This window comes from Protomyctophum bolini, assembly GCF_963924005.1.
Source record: "Protomyctophum bolini genome assembly, chromosome: 7".
In the NCBI taxonomy this organism is placed as follows: domain Eukaryota; kingdom Metazoa; phylum Chordata; class Actinopteri; order Myctophiformes; family Myctophidae; genus Protomyctophum; species Protomyctophum bolini.
In genome coordinates this window covers 30,263,353-30,287,660 of record NC_137868.1, presented here as the reverse complement: position 1 = coordinate 30,287,660, position 24,308 = coordinate 30,263,353, and the positions used below count along the sequence as shown (strand labels likewise).

General features: G+C 43.6%; 1 protein-coding gene across 3 annotated transcripts in view; it reads right to left on the bottom strand.

The window, feature by feature from the left end:
- triob (trio Rho guanine nucleotide exchange factor b) overlaps positions 1-24,308 on the bottom strand; it is a 147,530-nt gene that overhangs the window by 55,097 nt on the left and 68,125 nt on the right. For all 3 annotated transcript variants that reach the window (XM_080768879.1, XM_080768881.1, XM_080768880.1), the window contains 9 exons: positions 23,290-23,421; positions 22,747-22,977; positions 21,143-21,265; positions 19,950-20,141; positions 14,469-14,638; positions 12,503-12,677; positions 5,462-5,657; positions 2,312-2,478; positions 1-112 (listed from right to left, as the gene is read on the bottom strand). The exon at positions 1-112 is cut by the window's left edge and continues 8 nt beyond it. In XM_080768879.1, coding sequence (XP_080625005.1) covers positions 1-112; positions 2,312-2,478; positions 5,462-5,657; positions 12,503-12,677; positions 14,469-14,638; positions 19,950-20,141; positions 21,143-21,265; positions 22,747-22,977; positions 23,290-23,421 — 1,498 coding nt within the window. The remainder of the gene's footprint in view (positions 113-2,311; positions 2,479-5,461; positions 5,658-12,502; positions 12,678-14,468; positions 14,639-19,949; positions 20,142-21,142; positions 21,266-22,746; positions 22,978-23,289; positions 23,422-24,308) is intronic.

The window sequence follows — 24,308 nt, the reverse complement described above, 5'->3', positions numbered from 1 at the left end:
CATGTTGGAACTGCTCATGTTCCTTCTGGAGCTGTTCAGCCTCCTGTAAAGAGCTGGCTGTAATCAGACCTGCATTCAGCATGGACTCCCCATTCCGAATCCAACCAAGCACCTGGAGCCACGCACGCACACGCACACGCACACGCACACGCACGCACACACACACACACACACACACACACACACACACACACACACACACACACACACACACACACACACACACACACACACACACACGGTCAGATTAAACAGAGGGTTTAAATAGTACAAAGTAAAATCCTTTAATTTATCCATTTGTAATGGAACCAAATGGACCCGTCTCTCTGAATAAAGTTTACACTCAGTATTTGACAGTGTAGTTTCTGTGTAAACATTAGTTTATGTACAGTACTCTAAGTAAGACATCCCACCCACATGGATTATGACCGCACACCACCCACAAACTCTCAATCTCTCTCTTTTCTTTCACTCATGATACTGTACACATCATCAAACAATAACACACACACACACACACACACACACACACACACACACACACACACACACACACACACACACACACACACACACACACACACACACACACACACACTTTGCAAACTTTAGCATCATTGACTTATTCCATATTGCCTTAATCTTATTCATAATTGATGTAACAAAAACAAAGTCTAACCCTAATCAAAATTGGGGACAATAATTTTGTCCCCAATATAACATACAGTACCATCCCCAATCAACTGGTCCAACTGTCCAAAATGTGCCCTAAAACATGTCAGGGACATGAACGCACGCACAGTGCCATGCACGCACACATGCACGCGAGCACAATTATCACTTCTGTTTCTCTACAAAGACTTCCCACGTACTTCTGTGCCTGTAGCTTTAGCCGCAGGCTAAATTCCACACAACCTGCCCTCATTAATATATAATATAATATAATAATATAATATTATATTATCTCTTACTCTCCCTGAGGATGACTCAGAAAGCAGCATGCCTGCTGTGTGTGTGTGTGTGTGTGTGTGTGTGTGTGTGTGTGTGTGTGTGTGTGTGTGTGTGTGTGTGTGTGTGTGTGTGTGTGCGTGAGTATGACTGTGTGCTCTGGGAATGAAGTGATGATGCAACGCGTCTCTAACTTCAGCTACTTCCCACATTCCGTTTGCACTTGCAATGTCGCTAGTTGGCCCCTCAGGATGTCGAGTTGACAACTACTGAAACACTGTGCTCCTGTACACATCCTGTACACAAACACACACAAATGCTCAACTCAAGATTCATATTAAAACACAATCAGCGCCGGGATTCCTTCAAAATAGAAGCTCGGGGTGCCGGCAAGATTCTGAAACCTCCCAGACATATTTTTGCTTGCTTACCTCGCTGAGATTCCAATAATAATCGATGATGATCCCTCGTGTTCATATTTTTGAACGAGAGGCAGCTCAGAAGTCAGAAATGAAGAGCTTAGTATATCCATCTAAACTAGGAAGTGACCAGGACCGCGGATGAACGAAGAGTGAAGAGTATGGTGGCCTTGGAGGCCAACTCAAAAAAATAAAATAAAATATATTCCGAATATTCTTCTCTCGTTTGATATCATTGAAAATGCGCTAGTCCTATCACTCTGTCGGTTGGATTGCTTATGTCGTGCCCGCCCACTCGTCGTACAGACTGAACCAGTTAATCCAACCAAAACTGGCTATAAGAACCATCTTTTTTACCATAGACTTGGCAGATTTTTGGAGAGCACAAATATGACAAACATTAAAAGTCCACAGACTTGGCTGCCACATCTGAAAGCCAGACATTGGAGGGGTTACTAGCGCCCCTCAATAAAGAAACTGTAGGCATTAAAGTGCTAAAGTGCTAAGTGCTAAAGTGCTTGGGTATTTATTGCATGTTGCTCTATTGCACTAAGATTTAGGATCAGAGTTCAGCAGCTTAATGGAGACTGGAACAAATGATAGCTTCAAGGGGTTTGATTTGCACTTTGGCACAGGCAGTCTTCTTCCTGAGGACAAAGGCTCATGTTCAGAGAAGAGGTGATGTTGCTAAATAAATGAAAGGCATAAATGAATACATGGTCAAAGATTAAAATCCTTGTAGGATTGCTCTACTTTCACTAAGGTCAGTACGGAAGGGTGGGATGGCCAGGTGATGCAAGAATTTGGGTGAAAGTGTAATAGAGTGCAGATTTCTGAAATGTGAAGGTCCACTGCAGTACTTGGGTGAAAGCATAATATGCTTCCATGTGTCATTTTTTTATGTTAGCAGCGCTGTGAGCTTGTTCGTCTCCCCCCATGTATACCTGCTTGACCTCAGCCTGCAGATGTCTCAGTTGGACGCACTGCTCCAGGTGTCTCCTGTGCTGGTCTGCGGCCAGGTCCAACTCCTGCTGCTTCTCATGGAGGAACTCCAACAGGTCCTGGACACGTGTGGCCATGTCCACATCTCTGTCACAAAGCAGCTCCACACCTGCACACACAGAGACACACATGTCCACATCTCTGTCACAAAGCAGCTCCACACCTGCACACACAGAGACAGACATGTCCACATCTCTGTCACAAAGCAGCTCCACACCTGCACACACAGAGACAGACATGTCCACATCTCTGTCACAAAGCAGCTCCACACCTGCACACACAGAGACAGACATGTCCACATCTCTGTCACAAAGCAGCTCCACACCTGCACACACAGAGACAGACATGTCCACATCTCTGTCACAAAGCAGCTCCACACCTGCACACACAGAGACAGACATGTCCACATCTCTGTCACAAAGCAGCTCCACACCTGCACACACAGAGACAGACATGTCCACATCTCTGTCACAAAGCAGCTCCACACCTGCACACACAGAGACAGACATGTCCACATCTCTGTCACAAAGCAGCTCCACACCTGCACACACAGAGACAGACATGTCCACATCTCTGTCACAAAGCAGCTTCACACCTGCACACACAGAGACAGACATGTCCACATCTCTGTCACAAAGCAGCTCCACACCTGCACACACAGAGACAGACATGTCCACATCTCTGTCACAAAGCAGCTCCACACCTGCAGTTGTCCTGCAGTTGCACCTAGTTGTCGCTCTTGGGTGCATCTCCAAAACTGTTTCTTTTTTTAATTATTATTATAAAAAAAGGAAAATAGTGCAAATAGCTGCATTCATTTACAAAATAAAAATTGAATTATGGAGATACAAGGTTTCTTCCCGACAGCAACGATTTGCTTTGTTATGTAACAAGCTCACAGTACGTTGTGAGCTTGTTGGGCTAATATTTTCACAATTCTTGACTATTTTTGACCATGTTCACCTATAATAGCATGCCCAAATTACTAAATCAGGGATGGCACGGTTAAAGTGGTTAATAACATCAGAAAAAAGAAAAAAAGAAAAGAAAAAAAAGAAAAGAAACTATAATATGTGTAATATATATCTGTACTTACATTTTGTTCTGAAGTTCTGTAGAAGCATTTTGTAATAGTTTTTTCTTTTTTTGCAATATTGTGATGGTAGCTGCAGTGTTGACACTGGTAGATTGCCCGCAAGGCAAGCTACTGAGCTTGCTCTATCACAAAACTAGCCATGTGGCTAACAGTTAGTCCTAACCTTGCGGCTTGTAGCCTTGTAACTGAGCTAGAATAAAAGAAAATAGATGTGTAACTTTGCAGAAGTCTGTTTCTCTTCTGAGCTTTGGATAAAAGAAAAGAGGTGTGGTGTTGGTAATATAAAAAAGAAAATAAAGTGTATTTCTCCATCTCTTGTGCATGCAGGCGCGTGTCTGTGTGTGCGTTTAGCTCAGCTGGGGCTTTAACCAGCCAGTGAACATGAGTGCTATGGATTAAGTTGTGAAATCTGTTGATCTGGCAAAGCATGGATGCTATTCTGATCTCCTGTCTCTCTCTCTCTCACGCACATGATGCACGCACGCACGCACGCACGCACGCACGCACGCACGCACGCACGCACGCACGCACGCACGCAGCATTATCAACCCAGCCTGCAGTAATACATTCATACTGAACGTCAGGTTTTATTAGAAAGCAGCATCTCTTCATCCTCTTATCTCTTCACCCATTCACTCTTACTGACTTCAGAGTCTTTACTCACTCGGCGCCAAAATCGCCTTTTGACGTCTGTTTACCAAAGGCCCCGGGGAGTCCGTCCCTGGCTGGGTCTGAGCACGAAAATAGCGTTTGGTTGGTTTTCACAACCAAGTGTCACTGTTGTGCAGCCTATCACACACACACACACACACACACACACACATATTAACTGTATATATAGGATGATTTCGGGTGTGACAGTACAGTACAGTGACTGTACAGTACAGTACAGTACAGTATAGTAGAGGAACCCTCACACGGTAACTGTCATTTCTTGACCGTTTCGGACGCAGGGCGGAATTGAATACGGTGATCATCTGTGTCCTGTATGCGCTCATAACACTCCAGTTCCGGTGCAGTGGAAAAAAAACGGAAATGGGAATTCTGCTGGCTTATGCGGTCTATGGCAACGCAGTTTTTAGAACGCTAATATCTTCTTGTGCCAAAAACAAGCTTGATTTGCGGCTCATTTCTCTGAACGATAGGATCCTAGCTTACAAAAAGTATGTTTTGGGTGGATTCAATGACAATCGCGGGTTCCTTTTATTTAGCTAGTGTTGTATTTCAAGTTTAGCATAAACACACCAGCTTACCTGAATGAAATTCGTAACTACTTGACTTAGTTCTACGCTTATACTATTGTCCACTACAGTAGTTTATCCCTAACATTTTAGTATAGTTTTTATTTGTTATTTGTTATTTGAAGTTGTCAATTTATTTAGTCTTAGTTTTATTTCGTTTTTTTTGCCATGGCTTTAGTCGACGTAACGACGTAGTCATGTACGATGTGTGTGTTTGTGTCTCCACTCACCAGATGCCTGCACCTCGGTGACGTAATGACGTATTCATGTACAATGTGTGTGTTTGTGCATGTGTCTCCACTCACCAGATGCCTGCACCTCGGTGACGTAACGACGTAGTCATGTACGATGTGTGTGTTTGTGCATGTGTCTCCACTCACCAGATGCCTGCACCTAGGTGACGTAATGACGTATTCATGTACGATGTGTGTGTTTGTGCATGTGTCTCCACTCACCAGATGCCTGCACCTAGGTGACGTAACGACGTATTCATGTACGATGTGTGTGTTTGTGCATGTGTCTCCACTCACCAGATGCCTGCACCTAGGTGACGTAATGACGTATTCATGTACGATGTGTGTGTTTGTGCATGTGTCTCCACTCACCAGATGCCTGCACCTCGGTGACGTAATGACGTATTCATGTACGATGTGTGTGTTTGTGCATGTGTCTCCACTCACCAGATGCCTGCACCTAGGTGACGTAATGACGTATTCATGTACGATGTGTGTGTTTGTGCATGTGTCTCCACTCACCAGATGCCTGCACCTCGGTGACGTACTGCAGCAGCTCCTGTCCCTGGTGGATGACATCAAAGGTCAGGTTGTTCATGGTCAGGGCCTTGTCAGCGTGATGCTGGAGCCTCTGTTCTGCCAGCGTCAGATCCTCCGTGTCAAACTCATTCATCTGCTGGGACAGCTCCTCATTCCATGACTCCAGGTCTGAGATGATCTGAGAGAGAGATAGAGAGAGAGAGAGAGAGAGAGAGAGAGAGAGAGAGAGAGAGAGAGAGAGAGAGAGATGGGATTAGGAGTGAAGTATTACAGTATGTTCGTATGCTTTGAGAGAGCAAGAAAAATACATTTTGAAGTAGGATAAATCCTCGTTCACTTTGTTTTACCCATGCACAAACACACAAATTAAGGGGCACAAATAAGTATTAAATCATTATTACGGGGACAAAATTATTTAAAAATCTATTGTTTGAGATTAAAAAAATAATCGATTGATGAGGATTTTAGGTAATTTCAGGGAAGTCTGATTTAATAGGAACTCTTACTGTAAGTCACCTCAGTCAGTCTAATTGCTAGTAGTAGTAACTCAATCTCCTCTAGCTGAATGTATGCCACTCCGTGATGTCAGTGCTTGTCCCACAGTGCCCACGCATGCTGAATCATCCTGGCAACAGATTATTCAGGATTATGTTTTCTCCAGAATGTCTATGCTAGCCTAGGTCTATGCTAGGTACTGTAGTTGCTAAAGACTTCCGTCAAGGAATTTAGACAAAAAACAAAGTTCCCAGAACTTCCGAGATGGAGAATTTTTCGTGATACAGTCTCCCTGTGTGTCAGTAGTATTGGATTCAAGGGTATATACTTATTATAGTACACCCATTTCCTCCGCAATAAAAACACTTCCTAAACTCCTAATATATCACCATCAGCTTTTATGCAGGTATCATGACTGCATTATAGCTTGAACTCACGCAGGGGTCTGACATTTACTGTGGCATAGCTATGGCATTATTCAACACATACAAAACTCAAATATCAGCACTCTGGCTCTCCATTACTTGAGTAACACTGTGTGTCTTGACTATAGACACTGTTATATATCAAGCCAACATTCAGCTGTTCTGTAACTTTATATGATACCAATGTAAAGAATGACCCAGAGATGAAATGCACGTGTCGTCTTGCCCCAACCACTGGATTCCATGATGTAACAGGATCATATTTACTGTATAATGCAGTAGCTGATTAACAGCAGTAAAAACCTGATCTGAGTTTGTGTGCTCAATGTGGATGAATATGAGATGCATGGACAGCTGTCCTCATCCGTTCAGATGCTGTGAATGTAATCTATGGTGTCTCTGAAGATCTCCAGCAATGAGGAAAATGAGGTGAGAGTGACTGAGAAGGAGCAGAGTCCAGCATAACAACAATACCTCCTTAAACGTAAAGAGTGGAATGTAAGGGCATGAGAAATTGGGGGGGGGGGGGGGAAACCAGACAGAGAGAGAGAAAAGGATCGCATTACAAAATTCTTAAAGTTTAGCTCAAGTATGTTTGCATATGTAGTGTATAGGAATGGGAAAATTCCTGTTTCTTTCAAGTCTCCAGTGTGAGTTTCATTTCATTCTGCAGACTTCCCAAAGTTTCCAGTGGCTGTATCCCATTCGGTGGCTGCCTGGCTCTATCCAGCTCCGTAGATAGAGCTGGTAAACTCACTGTGATTCCTACTAAATTACTAGAGACTAAATATATTGCTAGAAATAAGGGCTGGAAACTAAAGGGACATTTCCTTTGCATTCACAATAGCGGAGCAGTTAAATGGTGCAGTTATGTAGCACTTTACAATGTGCACTACATTCACACACGGCAGGGGAAACCATGCCCTGCTCAGGGGTAACCATGCCCTGCTCAGGGGTAACCATGCCCTGCTCAGGGGTAACCATGCCCTGCTCAGGGGTAACCATGCCCTGCTCATGGCAGCCGTTAGGGGATGATGTGCACTACATTCACACACGGCAGGGGTAACCATGCCCTGCTCATGGCAGCCGTTAGGGGATGAATTTGCATTGATAGATGAACACATAATGTTCTACTCAAGAGCTTGTAACATCCCTTAAAGTGTCAGCAGCCAAAGGGGGGCTAATAACACTAAATGCAAATATAAGTAAGATAGATTGCCTGATTCTGAATGAGCAACTCCATGAAATCAAAGGAATAGAGGAATTAAAATACTGTGGGTCATATGTAGTCAGCAGCAGATTGCAGAAAGGATTTCCTGACAAGGAAAGGACAGGAAGTGCTTGGAATAAGTTACCTCTAATATGGCCTGCATGGCCATCAGAATCTCAAGAGTACCAAGATGAACCTTTTCAAAGCCTGCATAGAATACTTCTGTACGATGCCAAAACATGGACAATGATTAAAGAGCTCCTGCATCGTCTTGACGGAACATACACAAGAACACTTGTGAGATATTAATTAGCTTCGAGCTAAACCGGCATCTTTACATGCAACCATTTGTATTGATTGAAATGTTCATTAATGTGCACTGTCCTGGACATAAACAAATAAAATGTCAGGAACATTCATGGAGGAACCATACCACTAAAGCAGTGGTTCTCAAACTTTAACATTTCAAAGACCTCCATAACGGGTCCACTTGGTTCCATTTGTACACTCACAGAGTCACAGACCTGTAAGGGTCCATTTGGAACCTCCTCAAGGAACCATGATGGTCCCTGGACCGCACTTTGAGAAATACAGCACTAAAGCTCAGATCTATGCTGGCACCACTCCCATCTCAAGAAGAGTCTGCTTTGCTGGACTTTGCTACAGAGAAAAAGAACAGATCAGCTCGTGGATACTCTGCTCTGGTGGAGACTACCCTGGCCACCAAGAGGAAGCAGACCACTCACACACAGAGGACACAGGCCTGACTGTGAATGAACTTGGAGTGGCAATGAGCAATAGAGTTGAGTGGAATTAGTGTTTGTTTCAGATCTCGAGGGCACTCAAATGATGGTGATGAGGCGTTCAAGTGTCTTGCTCAAGGACACTTCAACACTAACCCAGGGCAGAAACATTTTCTCATAATATTATGATGTAAATCCCCCTCTCTCTGCCCCTTGTCATTTGGCTCTGTTAGAGGTCTTACACAGACATTTTAGATACTGTAGCAAGTCAAGCCATCCATGTAAGACAATGTGTGCACATTTCTGATCCATACAGAAGAAAAGAAAAGTACTCACACATACAGTATATTCCAAATCCTTTTATTATTGTCTTTTCTAACTATACCCTTGAATACCGAAACCAGATCTACGTCCAAACAAATCCAATGAAGTGTGGGTAATTCAGTTCTTATCTCTGCAAAAAAGCTTGCTGCAGCCTAGGCTGTAACTGAAGGTAAGTAGAACCTTCAACAGATCTCTAAGGCATAAAGATGCAGCTTTGTTCCTTTTGCCTGTCAAGGAACACTAGGAACCTACCAGTAACACTAAGAACCCCACTGAGCTTGCAAAGTAGGAACTACACATCTCTTAAAAAAGACATAAACCAGATTTGTTCGATAATCCTGGGCTAATTGAGCAATAATCCAGGATTGTGGAATAGATTTCTCAATAGAGATCTCCATAAAAAGTGGGTTGAGGAATTTATCTGTGTTGCCTTACCACCATCAAGAGATCTAGCCTGCAAAAATGTAAACACAATACCCACATTTCTTCACATCACTTCCTTACAAAATGTCTGTCTACATATATTTTATGAAAAAGGTTTAACTCTCAGAGTTAAACTAACACTCAGGATGTTGCAGTACACCAGCACTACAGCACACAACGTTATATCAGACTTTCTTCGGGCAGTGTTCTTTCCACACAGTAAGATCATCCCACATCTACAGTAGCTGGCAACAAAGTAACAACTTACCCAGCAGTCCGCTGAGCTCTCCCCCTTTCCTCTCCTCCTGCAGTTAAGTAGAATGCCCTCTCTGTGTAGAAAGACCATCGCCCTCAGCTGCCAGCACAGTAACTTACAGGACACTCTATAAGACTCTAAGAGACCAATCCTATTACAATGTCTCTTTATCTCAGCGGTCCACAGAGAGACTGGGCTACACTTGAGAGATGAAGGCACTGTGAGGCACGAGTCTCACCTGAACCGTACATCAAACACACGCCTCCACAGCCGTGAGACTGAGGAAGGCGTGTCCCGACCGGGCACGTGCATGTGTATGAGTGTACGTGTGCATGTGTGTGTGTGTAGGGAGAGGAAAAAAGGAGCTGAAAACAAACGAAAAAAACACTTCTACTGTAACACCCTTCATTCCCTTGTACTGTGTCATGTTAAGCGTGTGTGTGTGTGTGTGTGTGTGTGTGTGTGTGTGTGTGTGTGTGTGTGTGTGTGTGCGCGTGCGTGCGTGTGTGTGTGTGTGTGTGTGTGTGTGTGTTTTCTCTCTGTGCTTGAAAAATGAGTGACAAGGAGACTCACCGTGATTTCCTGAGCTGACACGCAGAGCAAATAGGCGGATTTAAGTGTTCCTCCGGGCGCAACAAAACAGACAACAGGCTGGAATCCAACTACTACTCCACATTTCTTCTAACATCTATTAGATATACATTAGATCACTTGTATCGTCATAGCCTTATTTTATGACTGACATACGTTTAATTAAAACCATTCAATGCTTTGTTTAACAGATACCGTGGGTCCTACATGTAGGTTTATGAAACCTTCTCAGCACACAAAGAACACTGTAATCCAAAGGTTCTCAAACATTTTTGGCTCAGGTCACCCCTGTAAATAGCTTTATCATCCACGGCACCTCTGAATGACATTGTTAGTTTTTAGAACATTATGTCATAATGTGAATCTTTCCCTCTAAGATCCAGTACGTTACGAGGAAAACTTGAGAGAATATCCGTTTCCATTAGGACAGATTGAAAATAACTTGTTTACTTGGCGTTTAAGCACTTGAACCCCAGCATCCCTATTCTGGGGGGAGCATTCGCCCAAACTACAAACTCACAGATCTGCTATTTTTGGTGAAGAGACTTGGTGTACTGTATATTGAAAAAGAACGCACCAAGAACAGTGCAACTCACGTATTGATGAATTCCAAATATTATCAAAGTATATTCTTCGGCACCCGTGGACTTGTGTCATGGCACCTACTAAACCCTGCTATAATCTTCGAGTTCAAGCAAAGCAAGAAAAATGTACTGGAGAGACAAAACGAAGCTATTTGTCCAAAATGTAACGAACCCCATAATTCCCATGAGACATCTCCTCCTTCGGGTGATGAATTCCTTTCAGGGTCACACTAAGTTGCAACACGTGCATTTAAGCATGCGTACAGTATACACACCCGCTCGCAGGCACACACGCACGCACTCGGCACGCACGCACACGCACGCGCACACACACACACACACACACACACACACACACACACACACACACACACACACACACACACACACACACACACACACACACACACACACACACATGTTCTGATACATGTTCATGCCCACACACTGCTTCACTCATGCATTCACTGACTCACTACAGTATGTGTGTTATGGAAATGTCCCAGAGCAACTGGCGTTTACGCTATCAGCACGCCTATTTGCTTGAGGCTTTCATAATCATAAAATATTATAAAAACTAAAATAAAAAGCTATGCCTAATTTGTGGGCTGTGTATCCATTTGTGGTGCAGCAAATATAATCCAGCTGCTATGATAAACATCACACGAAACGGGAGGGGGGGGGGGGGGGGATCAAAATTACTCACAGCTGCTATCTGAGCCCCAGCCAAGAGGAAGTGTTTCAATAAAAAAATGGGACCAAAAGCCGGCCAGGGAGGAGAAACATAATTGGACCAAGAAGAGTAGGGGGATAAAACGTGTTAAGTCGAACTACATTGTTGTTGTTTTTCGTTGCAACTGTGCACTGCTGTGTATTCAAAATACTGCAACTGTGTTGTTTACTGTATAAATCAATAGGCATCCTCCACGTGCTGGAGCTCTGTCTCTACAGCCATGTACACTATGAGATCAATGTCACAGTCGTTTTCCCACCATGTCTCTTGCCTTTTCTGATAAGATATCCTGGTATCTATTCTTTTTTCTCACTTCGAGAAAAAGACGTAGCAAATCAGGCTGGATTCTAGGCTAATGTTACAATGATTGTTGAGATGGTAAAACTAAAGGGGGAAAAGGGCTTTGGGTCATACTTTCATTTCTCTTTAGTCTCTAAGTTCATTGTCATAGCCTATCTCTTCATCATCTCCCTTCCAGCGGCTCATCCCAAGTCACATCACGAGTGCTTCGGTCTTTCAGAATGTACTCTCTACTCTCTTTTTTAGTCCATGAGTCTTTCCTTTTTTGGGGATGTTTTTTGACAAAAAAAAAACAAAACACTGCTCATCTGCTGAGAAACGTAGGTGCTGGAGTCTCAAAAGAAGAAAAAATAAAGGGAGGCTCCGCACACTCGGATCTGTGCACAATCAAATGATTTATTTGCAAGCTTTCAGACCTTCTTCAGGCATTGGGGATGTTTTTTAAATTAGTTTTTAAATAATAATGAAAAAGAATTAGGAAACAAAAAGAAATCAAGGGACCCATAAAAATGTGTCACAGAAGCAGTGCTCCCTCCCTCTTTCTCTCTCTCTCGCCCCCACCCACCTCACACAGTCCCACCTCACACAGTCCCAATGTATACTGACATTGATGGCGTCTCTCTCTCTCTCTCTCTCTCTCTCTCTCTCTCAGTCCCATATATACTCACATCGATGGCGTCTCTCTCTCTCTCTCTCTCTCTCTCTCTCTCTCTCTCTCTCTCTCTCAGTCCCATATATACTCACATCGATGGCGTCTCTCTCTCTCTCTCTCTCTCCCTCCCTCTCTCTCTCAGTCCCATATATACTCACATCGATGGCGTCTCTCTCTCTCTCTCTCCCTCTCTCTCTCTCTCTCTCTCTCAGTCCCATATATACTCACATCGATGGTGTCTCTCTCTCTCTCTCTCTCTCTTTCAGTCCCATACTGATTATACTCACATCGATGGCGTCCCTCTCAAAGATGCGCAGCTGGAGGAAGAGCTCCAGCTTGATCTTCCTCTCCTGGAAGAGCTCCTCCATCTGGCCCTGAGCCTCGTCCAGCTGCTGCAGAACGCTCTCGATGTGAGCCATGGAGCTGTTGTGTGGCGTCTTGTTGCTGGAGATAGCCGAGTCTCTGCAAAGACGACAGTATAAACACCACAGACTTGAGGATTGACCCAATAACGGCACACAGCGCACATGACACATTGAACACACAAAAGTGTCTACTGTAGACGGGGTCAAATGTCAGACGCAAAAGAAGGCAAGGAAGAAAAAAAGGAAAAAAAAACTATTATGGAATTCAATTAGCAACAGTACTACTTTCCGCTGAAGTGTAAAAAAGTAGTACTTCTATGACGGCTACAGCTACAAAGCAGCTGATGCACGGTTCATTTGTGATGCAGTGAAGCTCTTAAGTGGCGTTTTATCTGTGGGAGTAGAAGACCACGAGACCGTCCGTATAGACTATAGAAGCACACATGTTTTTTACGCTGCTACCTAATTGCCCCTTGGACTCGTAATACAGAGCAGAACTGAAGAAGTGCACATGTGTCATGTGGACTTCAGCAATGTGTGGTCTGGTCTATATCGGGCAACTGGCGGCCCGGGGGCAACATGTGGCCCCCACCTTCACTTAATGTGGCCCGCATGGTTATATACTAAATACTGATATTATTGATTACAGCTGTTACAATTCCAAACATGCAAACATGACCCACTTGAATTACTTCAATCTATATTAGTATCTTAATGACTAGTATTAAAAAAATATTGTTTTTTTATGTCCAATGTATTTGTATTTAAGTTCATAAAGTTAACATAATTTTAATTAATTAATTGAATTTGAAATGAAAAAACTTTTTTCAGGATTCAAAGATAGCAGATCTACAAGCTCAAAACACGTTGTGAGCTTGTAGATTTGCTATTTTCACTATAGTTTTGGTCCCCGGGGCAAACGTCTACTAATAAACTATCTTTCGGGTCTCGACCCGAAAGTCTGTGTGTGAACCCCGCCTGCTCTATATAACCATAGGACTGACCTGAGCTGCTGTATCAGGTCCTCTCCATGCTCTATATAACCATAGGACTGACCTGAGCTGCTGTATCAGGTCCTCTCCATGCTCTATATAACCATAGGACTGACCTGAGCTGCTGTATCAGGTCCTCTCCATGCTCTATATAACCATAGGACTGACCTGAGCTGCTGTATCAGGTCCTCTCCATGCTCTATATAACCATAGGACTGACCTGAGCTGCTGTATCAGGTCCTCTCCCTGCTCTATATAACCATAGGACTGACCTGAGCTGCTGTATCAGGTCCTCTCCCTGCTCTATATAACCATAGGACTGACCTGAGCTGCTGTATCAGGTCCTCTCCATGCTCTATATAACCATATGACTGACCTGAGCTGCTGTATCAGGTCCTCTCCCTGCTCTATATAACCATAGGACTGACCTGAGCTGCTGTATCAGGTCCTCTCCATGCTCTATATAACCATAGGACTGACCTGAGCTGCTGTATCAGGTCCTCTCCATGCTCTATATAACCATATGACTGACCTGAGCTGCTGTATCAGGTCCTCTCCATGCTCTATATAACCATAGGACTGACCTGAGCTGCTGTATCAGGTCCTCTCCATGCTCTATATAACCATAGGACTGACCTGAGCTGCTGTATCAGGTCCTCTCCCTGCTCTATATAACCATAGGACTGACCTGAGCTGCTGTATCAGGTCCTCTCCATGCTCTATATAACCATATGACTGACCTGAGCTGCTGTATCAGGTCCTCTCCATGCTCTATATAACCATAGGACTGACCTGAGCTGCTGTATCAGGTCCTCTCCATGCTCTATATAACCATATGACTGACCTGAGCTGCTGTATCAGGTCCTCTCCATGCTCTATATAACCATAGGACTGACCTGAGCTGCTGTATCAGGTCCTCTCCCTCCTTGATGACGTTGACGGTGGCCTGCAGCGTGGTCTGCTGCTGCTGGCCGAAGCGCTTGATGAGCTCCTGCACGGCCTCCACCGACTCTGCATACACGTCATCCAGCAGCTCCTTCTGCAGCTCCTCCAGCCACGTCCACAGCTGTGTTGATTTTGACAAGCACATTTAGATTTAGTTGAGTCATTGTCTTTTTCGATGTAGTCATATTTTAGTCACCTTAGTCTATAGTTTTAGTCGTCTAAATGTCATAGGATTTTAGTCTACTAAATCTACAGTTTATTTTGTCGACTAAAATGTGTTTTGGCAGGTGGTTGGTATCAAAATATACTTAAAGTGACAACAGTAAAAGTACTGGTTGTGCAGAAACGTTTTCAAAATGTATTAAAAAAATAACACCTGTGTGAACCAAGTGGTGCAACTCCCCTCTCTCTCTCTCTCTCTCTCTCTCAGAGACACAGCACTACCCCTCTCTCTGTTTCTGGCGCCACCTACTGGTATAAATGAGTAACATACTCGTGCTCATAGACACAGGTACACAGGTACACGGACATGTAGAAGTGGTTGCACCACTTAAAAATATTTTGAAAATAGCCGATACAAGGTCACAAGATTGTAGATCGGTCGAAATATATATAGGGCTGAAATAATAATAGTAATCACAATCTACAATCTAAGTAACTCAAGTTTTATAATTCTAGTGGAATAAAAGTAGGCCTACAATACTTTCCTCTGAGATGTAGCGGAGTAGAAGTAAAAGTATTGCAAATTGTAAAAGTAAGAATACCTCAAAATTGTACTTAAGTACAATACTTAAGTAAATGTAGCCTACTTAGTTACTTTACACTAAATGTGCAGTACAGTAGCATCAATGATTGGATGTGCATCATCCATGTCCAGCTAGGGGAGACTGACTAGACTCTAGTCAAAACTGGTCAAACTGGTCAAAACTGGTCAAACTGGTGATCCTATGCGGCCCGCCTGCCTCAAGCAAAGAATAAATAAATAAATAGCTAAAATATAGGCTAATAAGTAAGGCTGCATGATATATCGAACATGTACCTTCATCAGAGTGGAGAATATAAGTATAAATCAAGTTGAGCAAAGCCACTCTTCTCTGCCCCTCTCTCTAACAGACACAGTTAACGATCGCTTGTTAAGTGCCTGACAGACAGACAATCAGATGAAATGAAGGCAGGTGTAGAGTAAAGTGTAGACTAGTGAACTGAACATGTTCTCTTTATATCAAGTACTTCATACCAGCCCCTTATAAAACTACTTCTCCCCAAATCCAAATGGATTTCATTTTCCATCCTGAATGGCAGTAACTAGCATACAATGAGAACTGAGAAGATCTCCACAAAGGTTTACTCATCAAAACTGATTATAAAACTGTAACCATCAAAGCATGCACTCAACATATAATGGTTATGTGACCATGGCATGTGCATAATATAAAATCTTATAAGTTGTATCTGATATTGATTAATATGGGGGGTGGGTTCAATGAATCGATTATTAATTGGCAGAGCTGTCGACTATTGTCAACATATTCCCCAATTTCCACTGAGATTATGGGGTGAATGAATGTGGCCAGACCCATCTTCTCTTTCTGTCATAGTGACATTGTCCTGCATCAGATCATGTCCAAATCAGGTTCTCCAATCTCCAGTAGCCTCTTCAGTTTTTTGAAGATTTTTTGAGTGGTGCAACCACTCGCTTACGGAGCTATGTGTGTGGCTGGCTGGGTCTGAACTCTGAGCACTATGTGTGTGTGTGTGGCTGGCTGGCTGGGTCTGAGCATACATAGACAGATAAATAGATAGATTATAGCAGTGACTGACTGAGACATCGAGCGTGTGTGCATCCCCATCAAGGGACCAATGCGGCCCTCGCCCCAAGTTGAGTTCGACACCCCTGGACTAGAGAGAAACAGACAATGCTGAAGGATTGGAGCCCTGTCAGAGAGCTCAGATAATACGTTAGAGTTGACAGTACGGTTGTCAACAGCATACGAGACATCAACAGGAGTGAGAGGGTGAGAAATAGAGAGAGAGAGATGAAGATGGGGAAACATAAAACTAAGCAGTCCATTTCAGAGCTGCTGTTTCACTCATCTCTGGGTCACTTTGACAGAGTAGCCATCTGGGTAACTTGGCACAGCATATACTCCCTGGCACGCTGGGAGAAATACCCCACTTAAAACTGTTCTGTTTGTCCATTACACGCATGCGCGCGCGCGCATGCGTGTAATGCGCACACACACACACACACACACACACACACACACACACACACACACACACACACACACACACACACACACACACACACACACACACACACACACACACACACACACACACACACACACACACACACACACACACACACACACACACACACACACACACACACACACTCTCTCTCCCTCTCTCTCCAAACAAGTTGGTTGATTTTTCTGTTTACCCCCCACACCCTCATACTGTAAGTAGGATTATGTTTGCAATGCCAAGTACTTCTATACTGTTACCATCATCAGTAACTACACTGTTGCTCCAACCAACACCAAGAAGACCTGGCATAAATCTGCAGTAATAACACAGGATCGAGTGGGCCAGATAGAGCAGTGGCTAACCCTGAATACATATGGTTAGAGAAGTGATCCTGTCTCTTGATAAGTGCTAACGACTAAACAACACTATATATCCAAACCAATGCAGTCTCTTGACTCGAAGTTCAACAGGCTGTTATCCGCATGGGCCTGTTCACTGTGTGAAATGAAACTCTTCAGTATAGGTCATGATCAAGTACCTACGAGGTGTTAATACAATCATGCACCCAAAGATGCTCGTGGAGCTAGGACAGTGGTTCCCAAAGTGGGGCCCAGGGACCCCCAGGGGTCCTTAAGGGAGTTCCAGGGGGTCCCCAGCTAAATGATAGTTTGGAACCAAATGGACCCTTATGGGTCTGTAACTCTGAGAGTGTACAAATGGAACCAAGAGTTACATTGATTTTACAATATAAATTGGGGGTCCCAGAGATAGAAATGGGGGTCTCTCATGCTTACAGAGTAAACTCTATGGGTCTCTATGACTCATGTCAACAGGATATAGTACTGTTAACACATGCTGAGCATGGCCCGGGCGGTTAGTGTAGCGGTCCAGGCACCTAGGCTGCTAAGCCAGCCTGACGGTTCGACGGTTCGACTCCCGATCCCGAAGACCTTTGCCACGTGTCACCCCCATCTCTCTCCCCATTTCCTGTCACCATACTGTACACTATCCAATAAACGCAGAAAAAAAGAATCACACCCGTGTGAAGTGAGTGTTGCAAATCTGTGTGGGGGTCCCTGGGGAGGGGGAGTTCCAGACACACAGGAACGCACCCAGGGTGCCGCCCCGCGTCCGAAACGGTAGAGAAATGACAGAGTTACCATGTGGGGTCCCCGGGGGGTCCCAGGAACATTCCAGACCCCCAGGAACGCACCCAGTGGGCCAGGCCGCCCCGGTTAGGTTAGTGGTGATAGCTACAGATGCTAGGTGTAGGGTTTCCAAATTAATATATCACTGACATAATAATGTCTGAATACTAATATTATATGTTATAAATAAACGTACACTACACACTCTCTCCCATCCAGATAAAGATTGGTGTCACATGATATTTTGGACTCTGATATCTGAAACTGGGGTTATAACAAACTTCCAAAAATCATCCAGTGCATGTATGGAGCAGATTGCCTTCAGTTATCTTGGGACACATGGCAGATGTTGACTCCTGTCAATGTTGTGTAGACTGAGTGGAGTGATAGAAGTTCTGTGCTCTCTGTAGAGACTTTTCAATATATTTTGCCAGTTGGCGTCATCATTGCAGGTCTGCCAGCGAATTGTGTTTCATAGACATCCTGTCGGAGGATATCAGCCCCCAGTTAGAGAATACTAGTATGTTAAGCAAATACTTGAGGTGGGAAATCTATGGTTATCTGATCTCAGACCTAGTGTACAGTATGATTTTAAAGAATTTAAAGAGATTCATATCTTGGTAAATTTCATTTTGGAAGATACTTATTGAAAAATAACAGTATAACTTCTATATACTGTAGTGTCTTCAACTGTTTTGATCCCATTATTCACTAATTTCTTCAGTGTTCTGTAAGCATTGGAGTTATCTCACAAGGGAGTCATTCTCTATTCCCAATAGTGTTTAGGATTCCTGCTATGCCCCAAAGGTGTTGAAGATTATGGAGTTCTCTTCTCTGTAACCCAAGAGGCCCAAGAAATGAATCATCAGAAATGAATCATTTTCAGAGGAATAGCATTCAACTCAAGCTGTTCAATAGAAAGCCCCCTAACCTCACTACTCTCAGTGTGCAAGACTATCAGATGGAAATGAGATGCCAGATAGTAGAAATCTGAAATTGGTTTAAACCATAGGGACTCAGGAGTTGAAAGAGTATTACATATTTGTCTGGGAATATTATATTATTATTACATTATAAAACCTAGGAGGTAGCTTTGTTTAACTTGTTATTCTAGTGTTTAACTTTAACACTAGACTAACACTTTCATCTTAATTATATCACTCTACCAATTATAGTCAGAAGTACGCAGCACAGGCCTCAAACTTGTGTTGAGAAAGAAAATATTGTATTATTATCTTTAATTGTTGCAGTAAATTATTAAGGAAGGTAAAAACATGTACACAGAGAATATATTAACCTTTGGTTGGTACACTTTTGCGGAACTAGACGCTCTCTCTCTCTCTCTCTCTCTCTCTCTCTCTCTCTCTCTCTCTCTCTCTCTCTCTCTCTCCTATTAAACCATGACTGTGCTCCCCTGCACCCATCGCAGAGATAAGTGAATAATACATAGATAGTGCAACATGCAGCTAACCTCTCATTACCCATTTCATTTATTGCACAAAGTTAACAGTGACTGGAGGGAGGCTGTAGGAGAGACTCTGTGTGTGTGGAGCCACTTCAAACAACTGCTGACTGAGTGGTGACACCACCTCTATTACCACGCAATGAACATCCAAAAAGCTCCAAGTGAATTCACACATCATACCTCAAGTACTGTACTGGGACAGTGAGTTCAAAGTAAACTGGTCTAAATTACTCCAATCATTATTTAAAAGTATAGCTCAGCATTAAAGGTATTGAAACAGCATAAGCATTATACTGAGTGCTAATTTCACAGTGCTAATTTCATAAATGGACATATATGGCTCTCAGAGTTAAGTCAATAGGATTAATGTGGTGGCATATTACTGTAATGTCACAAAACCACATTCTAGTGTGGACAAGTCAGGAGCAAATAGGACTAACTTCATCTCAGTGTCTCTTTAAGTAAGCTATGGAGTAAAGAGACTTAATAGAATAGAATAGAATAGAACAGAATAGAATAGATAAAAGAAAAAGACACATGCATGTATGTATATACACTACTCCTACCTCCTTGACGTGTGTGTGGAAAGCGACAGACATGTCCAACAAGACTTTGCGCTGCTCCACGCGTCGCACAAAGTCCTGGATGCGGTCCTCCAACTGGTGGGCGGCCTGGTAGATCTCCTCTGGATCACACTCCCCTGTCTGGGCCAACTGCTCCGCCGCCTCCAGCAGCTTGTCAGCGTTGGTATAGGTGTTCTGCAAATAATGGTCATGTCAGACATACAGGCATTTCTTGTTACCACCACGCTCTGACTTCTCTGGTGTGCTATCCTCTTATAGGTACTGGGTCGCACAAAGTGGCAAGAGTGTTATTTTTCCTTTCAGCTATCCAGCCTTCGTCCGTGTGCAGAATTGGCGTCTGCTACCTTTTGAAGCGGCGGTGACGGTGTGCAGGTGCGCACCATCACCGCTAATCACTTCACTGAGGAAAATCCTGAGTGTTAACGTAACTCTGAGAGCATGCAAATGGAACCAAATGGACCCGTCTCTATCTGCACATTCTCAGTGTCAGATTCAGTGTTAGTATAGGTGTTCAGAGATCAGTGTGAGCCCACTGCTCTGCTGTACACATACTGCAAAATCTAACTTAACTCTGAGCATGCAGATGGAACCAAATGAACCTGTAAGGCCATTTGGTTCCATCTGTACGCTCTCAAGAGTTACAAATGGATACATTAACGATGAGGATTTTATTGTGCAGCCTGTCGGCATCGTCGCGGTTACCCTGGAATTAACATTAACGTCACATTACCGTAATGTTAATGTTCGATATAAAGATGAGGTGAATATTTTATGTGCTCTCCAGTTTTCTCTGCAAGCAATTGCTGCATCTCACACTTGTAGGTACTTTGGTACAGTAGAATGGAGAACATTAGCACGATGCCATACATACAGTATCATTACAATAACAATCGTTTCCATTGTTAGCGTATAAGCTCAGGAATGAGTCCATATCTAGGATGGATGCCTAAGCCTTTACACTGCACTACTTTCAATGCATTTTAATAACGCAGTAATATTTTCAAGCTACTACATTGTATTTGCATAAGATGATGCTTTTAAGGCCCAGTGCTACAATATATTACAAACACAGTTGCTTGTATATTCATGGTTATGGCTATATACAGTTCGAAGATACCTAACCTTTGATTTTATTACCTGTTATTTACCTATTTATTTACCTAAAAAAAGCTCACCTGTGCTACTTCCTCAAAGTCTTCGTGTCTCTTCTGAAGGGCCCTGGCTCTGTGCAGAGACTTCCCCACACCCGTGTGTTTACTGAGGAAGGCCTCGCCGTGGTTCTCTATCCAGTCCAGCACCTATACGCAGACATGCATGAACGCACGCACACACACACACACACACACACACACACACACACACACACACACACACACACACACACACACACACACACACACACACACACACACACACACAGAGAAACACACGCGCACACACACAGTATAGACGGTTTTAAGATAGCGCACCTGACTAATGTGTGAGCGAGGTTTTAAATTTATAAAGAATAATGAACAACATGCGTCATTGCAGAACACAATACTGTAGGTCAATAGTTCTATTGTAGTTAAAAAACTCCTATGAGTTCCAAAAGTTCCATCTCTACGAACAGTACAATGATTATTATATAGTCTTGAAACTACACAGATGAATAAATAAACATTGAGTAATACAAATATAATTGTATATTCAGGACAACATAACTATCAGGACAACATAAAGGAGCAGGACATAAGTGCTTCAAAATGACTGATCCCTACATTTCTAAAACAATTATTATTGTATCATTAATACAAAAGACAGTGGAATTAATTCCAGAACTTGATTAAGTGAGCTCAGCAGCTAGTCTTATTGTCCAACCATTAGAGGGCGCAGTTGGCTGTGATGGCACTATTCAGACCACAGCAGTTAGTCTAACACAAGCCTATATCCTACATCCTTCTCCTCTCTGCAATCAATCTCTCTCTCTCTCTCTCTCTCTCTCCTAAATGATAGACATATTGAGAGTCATTGTTTGCATAATTATAACAGCAGACCAAATTATCAGTGTCGTAACAGGTTAGAACACCTTAACTTAATTTCCATATTATCTATTAAGCTGTTGATCACAGTCCCTGTGCTACTACTGTATATATTTTCACAGGATTATCAAGGCCTGAGATCATATTTGTATGGGGCACTCGGAAGCCCAAACACGCACGCACAATGCCCTCGACACATTATGTGGCAGTAAATTGCGTCACCATGGAAACCACTACCAAGAGAAAAGGGGCGACAAGCGAAAGAGATGAGAGACTCAGTCATTTCTATCCCAGAGCTCTGCTAAGCAGAGAGAGAGGGAGCTCTCACTCACACAACTAGGAAGGCTTTTATAAACCCCTCAAAACCCCCCTCACACACTGTGTTACATGAATGGTGCTCTGCAGTACAGTAAAATATTCATCACATATTCAATGGGACTCCCCCCCCCATGCCCCCCTCCAAACACACGCACGCACGCACGCACGCACGCACGCACGCACGCACGCACGCACGCACGCACGCACGCACGCACTATTGGAACACTGTTTAGTTTAATGCAGAAAGGCTCAAGTTGCTTTAAATGGAATAAACCAATGAACTATCCGAGCACTGGGTGTCATTCATGTATACTCTGTAGTGTGTGTGTGTGTGTGTGTGTGTGTGTGTGTGTGTGTGTGTGTGTGTGTGTGTGTGTGTGTGTGTGTGTGTGTGTGTGTGTGTGCGTGCGTGCGTGTGTGCGTGCGTGCCATCCACGTACCTGCTGTACATCCTGCTGGAACACACAGAGCTGCAGGCGCTGGTGGAGGCGGACCTTGCGGTGCTGCCAGATGTTCTCCAGCTGCCGCTGGTGGTGCAGCACCTCGTGGATGATGTCCAGCACGTGGTGCACGGCCTTGGAGTAGTTGGCCGACGCCGTCAGAGAGTCAGCACTGCCCGGGGTCAAGGGTCGTTGCAGCTTGTCCAATAGGGACTTGCCGTCTTGGCTTACCTGTTTAGGTTGTTTAGGGTGAAATGTAGGTTAATTGATTGATTGATTGATTGATCGATCGATAAATGGATCAATGGGCAGGAGAATGTTAGGGTACATTGTTGGATTGTTGGATAATCCTGGTTGGTAAGAAAAATTGCACTTTGGGTCTTAAAAATATTCATAATGAATCCGATGGTCCCTTTAAGCATTGAGACTTTATAGTAGAAAATGTGAACATAATCGCTGCATGAATCCATATCTTGTGTGCTCGTAGATTGCTCTCTTGGCTGTACAGCAACGTATATATTATAGTGACGTGGTTGAACTGACCTCTGAATATGCAGTGGTGATATGTTCATACACCCCCTGGTGGTGGTGGATGGTGTCCTCCAGGTCCTGGAGCTCAGAGGGCAGCTCTCCCTCACCGCACGCCTTACACCACGGCTCCACGTTACTCATGTACTGATGCATGCACACACACACACAAAAGCCCAGACACACACATGCACATGCACACGCACACGCACACACACACACACACACACACACACACACACACACACACACACACACACACACACACACACACACACACACACACACACACTCTTTCAGTTATGTTGCTGATACACTATAATTTGGAGTAAATAGTGGGCGTAGAAACATATTTACACGTTTACAGTTCATACGGTATTATCAGTGGGAGGACGTGTGAAAACCCACATCAAACATCCTGCCCCTCAGCAGTTACACCACGCATATACATGAATAATATTATTAATAATACATCATGAATATCATGGACATGTTGTAGGCCGTAGTGAGTTAGCTAACTAACAGCTGCTTCCCTGTTAGTTTGTCTCATTTCCCAGGGCAACGGAAGTGTCTGAACAGTGGTGTTATTGTTTACAGCCTGAAACAGTCTACAGTGGGATTTACTGTATTTTGGACAGCATTTACATGACCACCAGAGCACTTCTGCTCTCATTTGTTCACCCGTTTGCCTGGCAACTGGACCACAGACAGTACTTGTGTTGATCATGTTGTTTTATGACCAAAACTAGCACACTCATCTCCAGGTTCTCTATCTAGAACAGGTCACCTCCCCTGTGTCACTGTGACCCTGTGCAGTTCAGCTACAAAGAGAGACTATGGGGGAGGGAGAGAATATGATGTAGAGAATGAGAGGGTGAGAGAGAGAGAATAAGAGGGAGAGAGAGGAAGAGAATGAGAGGGAGAGAGAGGGAGAGAGAGAGAGGGAGGGAGAGAGAGAGAGAGGGATAGAATGAGAGGGTGAGAGAGATAGAATAAGAGGGAGAGAGAGGGAGAGAATGAGAGGGAGAGAGAGG